This window comes from Eurytemora carolleeae, unplaced genomic scaffold, assembly GCF_000591075.1.
Source record: "Eurytemora carolleeae unplaced genomic scaffold, Eaff_2.0 scaffold2005, whole genome shotgun sequence".
Taxonomy (NCBI): domain Eukaryota; kingdom Metazoa; phylum Arthropoda; class Copepoda; order Calanoida; family Temoridae; genus Eurytemora; species Eurytemora carolleeae.
In genome coordinates, this window is record NW_019397894.1 from 28,411 (window position 1) to 35,553 (window position 7,143).

At 30.4% G+C, this 7,143-nt stretch overlaps 1 protein-coding gene and 1 long non-coding RNA gene across 4 annotated transcripts in view; one reads left to right on the forward strand and one right to left on the reverse strand.

Annotated features, from left to right (window-relative positions):
- LOC111716258 (5-hydroxytryptamine receptor 1B) overlaps positions 1-2,499 on the reverse strand; it is a 7,273-nt gene extending 4,774 nt beyond the window's left edge. Inside the window, exons 1-3 of one of the 2 annotated variants that reach the window (XM_023491693.1) lie at positions 1,943-2,499; positions 779-872; positions 72-144 (exon numbers count right to left, since the gene is read on the reverse strand). In XM_023491693.1, the coding sequence (XP_023347461.1) occupies positions 72-144; positions 779-864 (159 nt within the window). In that variant the 5' untranslated portion in view covers positions 865-872; positions 1,943-2,499. Of the gene's footprint in view, positions 1-71; positions 145-778; positions 1,168-1,942 lie in introns of those variants that run through there. The other variant, XM_023491694.1, reaches the window with a different exon arrangement.
- A 27-nt stretch (positions 2,500-2,526) lies between these two features.
- LOC111716259 (uncharacterized) lies at positions 2,527-4,764 on the forward strand. Of its 2 annotated transcripts, none has more exons than XR_002768443.1 (3): positions 2,527-2,714; positions 3,306-3,391; positions 3,789-4,764. It is a non-coding gene; the product is annotated as an uncharacterized LOC111716259 (long non-coding RNA). The 2 variants fall into 2 exon arrangements; XR_002768444.1 differs by having other exon boundaries at positions 4,113-4,764.
- The last annotated feature ends 2,379 nt before the right edge of the window (positions 4,765-7,143 follow it).

A 7,143-nucleotide genomic window follows, 5' to 3' on the forward strand; every position in this document is an offset into this window, starting at 1 on the left:
GGATTGATCCCAGTGTACTATACCGGATTGATCCCAGTGTACTATACCGGATTGATCCCAGTGTACTATACCGGATTGATTGCTGAGTTGCTGTATCCTAACCAGAATACACAGGAAAACACTGCTGGGTAAATACAACATCCACTAAAAATAGGAAATTATTAAAGGGACTGTATCAGTAATTTCAAGTGATCCTCCATTAAAAGATGGTAATATCCTATTCACAATGATACCCTAGTCACAATGATACCCTAGTCACAATGATATCCTAGTCACAATGATACCCTTCAAGTTTTGTCTGATGAAGTATAAAGAGTTAGCAATGCTTATAAATATGTAAACTGAGCTGCAAGAACTTTAGAATGGGATACCTGTAATCCCGACTGCTAAATCCTTTTTGGATATAGTAAAGAAAAATTAAAAACCAGCTTTTCTAAATTAGAGAGTCCCTCCCTTCTCTGTAAATGGCGCGCAAAATTTCAAATTTCCCGGCTTCTGATACACCACTCTGATTGGTTGAATTTTATATACTTTTCAGGATACAAGTACAAGATTAGATTAGTCTTGAGATTAAGTAAAAGAGAGGACCAAGCATAGATCTTGATATCCACCATTCTAAAGTTCCCAGCTCTGATTACTTCTATGTTGAATAAATTCAACAACGGTCTAGTTTTTCCGTAGAAAAAAAATAAAGTTGTTAAAAAATTATCATTTTTAAAACTAACGATGTAAAAAAGGCATATTTAACTTAAGTAGCTTGCATGGTTTAGTTAACTACTTGGATTGTTCTGTGCAGAGGGGGCAAACAGGAGATATAGAATACAAGAAGAAGAATGGCAGCCAACAGAGGATAAAGGAACCCATGATTAAACCTAAAATATATGATTGTTAAACTCTATCAGAAGAATGGTAGCCAACAGAGGATAAAGGAACCCATGATTAAACTTGAAATATATGATTGTTAAACTATAAGAAGAATGGTAGCCAACAGATGATAAATTAACCCATGATTAAACCTGAAATATATGATTGTTAAACTCTATCAGAAGAATGGTAGCCAACAGAGAATAAAGGAACCCATGATTAAACCTGAAATATATGATTGTTAAACTCTATAAGAAGAATGGTAGCCAACAGAGAATAAAGGAACCCATAATTAAACCTAAAAAGAAAATGTCGTCATTTATATTTTTTGAAAATGTGCCAATTCAAACAGAAAAATCCAAGAAAATTTGCGAACGATAATAATGGCGACTTTTTGAGAATCAGTAAGAAGAATTGTTATTAGAAAAGGTGGTACAAATTGCGCCCTAAAAGCAGTTTCTCAAATTCTAAAACGCTTCTATCCCTTTATTAAATAATATAATTACAATTTGTTAATTTCCTAGGGAAAGGATTTAAAACAAAGTTAAATTATATTAAACGGTTTCTATGAGAAGATATTTCGTTAAAACTTTGCTAAATTTAATAAGATTGCTCTGATAGTTCTTCAGAGCAAACCAAATAGTTTAAGGTTTAATCAAAACCTGAAAGGTTCTCTAGAGGAAGTGTCTCTTTATGTGTAAAGAGGCATGTCCGCTACCCTTTAAACCTAGCTTTGTCTGATCAAGGTTGAAGTTGAAACTTAGTTTTTTTCACTTATTATTTTTGTTATGATTTCTCGTGAAAGTGAAGACAATGAAAGAAATCTTCAGAATTACTTTATTTTCAATCAAACTTTTAGTTCTTTAAAACATATAACTTACAGAATGAATAAGCGAAAAATCTAACCTTTTTCACAACAATGTTTTTGTCAGTAAAATCAAAAATAATGATTCTTTCTTCAAAAATTTAGTATTTTAGATCATTTGTTTCGATCAAAATGTTTATTTTCTTATTTTTTCCGAAAAAATCTATTTGAAACTTTAAATTTTACCATAAAAATGATGTAACAAATTTATACCTAGGATAAAGATTGCCCTTCTCTCCTTCGCTCGAGCAATTTTTCTTTTTTCCTTTTCTCTTTCATTTTCTCCGTTCTTCCGTCTTAAAATAAATCAATTAATTAATGATCTAACTTTTTATCACTCCCCCCCCCCCTCCAGCACATTTTTTAAGGCAAAACCGTTTTGATCTATTTTTAATTATCTATATGATAAAACAAGACATTGGTATATATGTTCCCTCTGTTTACAAAATATTCAACTATTTTTTCATAAAAGCAATTACTTACACTGTTAAAACTGCACTTTCATGTTACTTCAGATATCTATCAGGAACGGGTTTCAAATACAAATTAGTGTTATGTTACTAAGTCTCTATAGAGACTTACTTATTTAGAAACAATAAAACAATTTCCAGAAATGTTTTCTTCAGTTTACCTTGATTGTTAGTTTAAAACAGTTGAAAATGTCAAAAAGTTTTAACTAACTATGATTTGAAGAAAATCTAGATAAAAACTGTTCTGAAAACTGTTTAACGCATTTCAAGTCTTGATTGTGAGATAAAGAGTATTTGGAAAAATTAGGGAAAATTACTGGAGGATGATCTGTTCAATCTGTATTATCTGGGAGACAAGTTTGAGCTGTGTGGAGCCAGGAACCTGATCAAGGAAGTTGTCTCCAGCTTCAAGATCAACCAGGAGAACTGGCTTGATGTACTCAAGGGGGTCAAGAAATACGAGGATAATTACCTGTTCGAAGATCTCTGTAACATACTTCAGGATAAAATTCAAGGTATTGGGATTTATTCAATTGATAAACATTGATTTTACTATGCTGATGATAAACAGGTGATCTTTAGTAATACTAGAAGAAGAGGAATAAAGAAAACCCTCCTAAGCTTTAAAAAAAATTCACCTGATTAAAAAATATTCAATATTAAATGTAATATTTTTGTAGGGGTATATATTTCTTAGACATATCATTCCCCCCATCCTTCTTCGGGTTTAATGCTTCATCTAAGACCCAACTGAAGTAACAGCTGGCAATATCTTGTGTCACATTATTAACAGCTGCTAGGTCACAAACTACACTTAAAGAGTTAGGCCAGATGAAAATATTATCAATCTTGGATGGATTTAGTGGAGAATTAGTCATAATGTTGAGTCTGATTCTAATCAAATCCAAAAACCACCATTACAACTAGTAAAATTCCTAGTCAAATACAATATTAAGCCCAACTCTGTCCTGTTGAAATTTAGTCGCAAAGCTTTCTGAATTTAGTTTTTATGACAGCTTAATCTTAACATAAGATTTCACTACATTTTCAAAATACGGTGAAATTCATATTGATAAGTTTCTCACGCTTGATATCTTTATCTTTAGACTACCTGAAGGGTGTGACCTCTTCTGATCAATATTTGGAGAGTATTCAAGAATCTGAAATCAGAAATGGAACAGATCAGACACAGGTTGGTCTTGGTTTAACCTTTTATTCTCATCATAATAACTTAATTTTTGTCCATCTTCAAACTCAACAGTTCAAAGTAATAATTTTTTCAGATTTAGATTTTATGGCATTTATTCCAAAGAAGTGTACTTTTTAAAAGTGTAGTTAGTCTAAAATTTTGTTAATTTGTTCTGTTATTTAAACTAACTGTTAATATACCGTTTTTCAAAAGTCTGAATGTGCCTAATTGAGTATCAATGCATTGGCAGTTCTATATAAGTTGTACTCATTTATTTGTTAGTCCAGGGGTTTACATTTTCTTTAAAATCATTTCCCATAAAATAAATGATTTTTTTGATAAAAAGGACTTTTTAAACTCATGTTTTTTTATGAAAGGTAAACTAATTTCTAATATTTAGGGTTTCATCAAGTAGAGATGAAGAATTCCAAAAAAATCAAAATCATCGATTTACAGACTCAAACTCAGAATTTGGAATCACAGCTAAAAAGCATATCAAATAGAAAAAAAATATTAAAAAATATACACGAGAAAATAAGGAAAAGGCAAGAGAGATCCAGATTTTAAAGTCCTAAGCCCTGTTTAATTGCCCTTGTCATGAGTATGGAGGGAGGAATGTTCCCTTGAAGGACATAGTTGAGTATCAAACATTGTGATTATATAGAGTATAGAAATTGTTATCTGGAGCTGAATACAGAAATGAACATAAGACTTGATTTTATAGGAGCTGTTGTTTACAAGCTGGAAGCATCTGACATCTGGTTTGTGATTGTTAGAACTTTGATTAGTGGATCAGTGTGTTGCTCTACATCATGCATTACAAAAAAGAAAAAAACAATTTTAGATATTTTCATAATAGAGTTATGAAAGATAAAACGGTCAGATGTGCTCTTATGGGGATATCAGTTAAAAATGCTTACAACAATAACTTCACAACGACCATGAACAATGAACGTGCTCTTGTGTTGGCATTAAAAATATAAAAAGCATAACCATCTTTGATCACTATCTCATCTTAAACATCTCAGGGAGTGTTTCTGAAATATAAAGAGTATATTGACAAACTAAATTAAGGTTATATTTTAAAATACAATAAAGTAATTAAGTTCTTGCCAAAAACTCTAACTTTATAATCCATATATATCTTTGTAACCAGCTACGGAACATGAACTGTTTATTGTCAACTATGCGAGAACGAAGAAATACAGAAAATCTGATATTCCTTATAGGCAGAGAAAATTAAACTCCCTTGATATAACCTTATCTTATTTTGTGATAAAACCCATGATGTATTCAATTATATTCTTATAGAATTTTAACCATATTATAATATTTATTATGATCTTGATTTATCTTGAATAAATCTTACTTTACTATCTTTGTAACCTAAAAGTGCAAGCCTGTGTTTTTTAATTTAGACTTTTTGATATAAACATGTTGAATATATAGCCTCTGGATTTATAAAACTTTCTCTATTAACCAAAGGATTAGTGACTTTTTAATTAAAAAAGTTTTCAGTTTGTCTTCAAAAATTTCAAATTTTAACTAAGTTTGTGATTTGACATAAATGAACCTTGCAAAACTATAAATGAAAGGGACTTGTAATTTTAAATAACTTTCCATTAAAAAAGAGGGGTAAGTCTTATTCACAATATTACCCCTTAAATATCTATTCTGAGTTAACAAGTGAAAGATTTCGTCGTATTCCAAACTAGAAAAATGTTTAATTATAATTTTCTCCATTTTTTCTTTTGTAAGAGATCTCAACGTCATTTTGCAGAGAAACCGTAATTCAAAATAGATTCAATTGTCAAAGAGAAGATGATGGATATCTTTAAACTTATGTTTACAGTCTAGATCTAAAATCGCCAAGTAATCAATCAAAGTATCAATTCCATTTAGTTTAGTTTTATTTTAATAATTTAAACTTCAGAACTAAGTTTCTAACACTACATTGATTAATATTTACAAAGCATTTTTGATCCTTTACAGTCCATTAATGTAAATTACATATTAGCATAGACAAACAAACATACATTTTTATCTACGAGTTCCAATACATTTTATTTAAGATATAACGTTAAACACTGAAAAATATGTACAAAACATTATCAATCTTTTACATTTCCATCAATACAATTATATAGAAAACAACATACAATATATTTAATCTACGAGTAGATATGCAGTTTATACAGGGTTACCCACAAAGAATGACTAATTAATTACGACGACATAAAAATCTTTAAATATCATGATATAAAGATGGAACTTGGTCTTTTGCCTTTTATAAAGTTTTTAAACGATATATTATGTACACTGTACAACTTTATTAACCGATAAACATGTAAGAGAATCTTATGAATAAAATAGGTTCAGTAATTTCTCCCCTCTCACCTTTAATGGTAACCCTGTATTGTTTCACCTTCTGTAAACGAACCAAAAACGAAAATATAAGCTATAAATGAACAAAAACGAAAATATAGGCTATTAAAAAACAAAAACGAAAATATAAGCTTTAAACGAACCGAAAACAAAAATATAAGCTTTAAACGAACCAAAAACTAATATATATAGGCTATAAACGAACCAAAAACGAAAATATAGGTTATAAACGAACCAAAAACAAAAATATAGGCTGTAAACGAAACCAAAAACGAAAATATAGGCTATAAAAGATCAAAAAAAAACGAAAATATAGGCTATAAACGAACCAGCTCAATGCACACACTACTAGCCTAGAGTGAATTAAACAATTAAGAGCACTGTACAGTGTATAGTCATAAAAGTTACATATATTGGTGGAACAAATATACATTTATCACAATATTGATTAGAAACTTTGTTGTATCGCCATTTCTCCATTGAGACAACATAAAACTGTGGAATATAAAGACAACATTTAGACAACGCTCCTCACCTCTCTACACCTCCCGGTATTCAGTCAGCTATAAACACTCAAGACATTCACAACTCCGTCTCAACCCTGGCTCCTTCATGATGATGATTCAGATACAGAACTAACAGCAGACACTGCTTACACCTAGCTCCGCGCTCCACAATGTTCCAGAGTTCCGGGCGGAACCAGAGTTCCTTCCATTATCATGCAACCCAGCGACAAGATGATCGCGGTTATTTTGTACACGATAAGTCCGCAATCTCTCTCCCTTAGACTAAGCCTAGTTGTGAGCAAACCTGCCGTCAAGATTGATGATCTGCACCACCATCATGAAGTTCTACAAACATGTTCCAACTGATATTCGTCTATAGTTTCTTTATTCATTTTTAACCAGCCAATTTTAACCCTACTTGGGAAACTATTTCAAAACTTTCGTTTATTAAATAAATGTTAGAAATACCATTAGATCTCTTTTATTTTATTATATTGACTTTTAAAGTCAACAAATATATTCTTTAGTTCTTTAACAAATGTATCATACAATTGTGTTAACTAGAGTCTATATTTATAAGTTTTTTGAGATTCTATTAAAATTTATGAGATCTTATCAAAGTTTATGAGTTTCTATCAAAAACTTTGAGATTCTAATAAGTTACATACAAATTTATCAAATTTTTAGTAAATCTGAAAAACGAATCAGAAGGAAAAATTTATAGATCCAGCTGATGAAAGAGACCATGTTAGCACAGACATACTTGTACTTTGAATTCTATCAGAGATTTTGAATTCTATCAGAGATTTTGAATTCTATAAGAGATTTTGATTTCTATCAGAGATTTTGAATTCTATCAGAGAT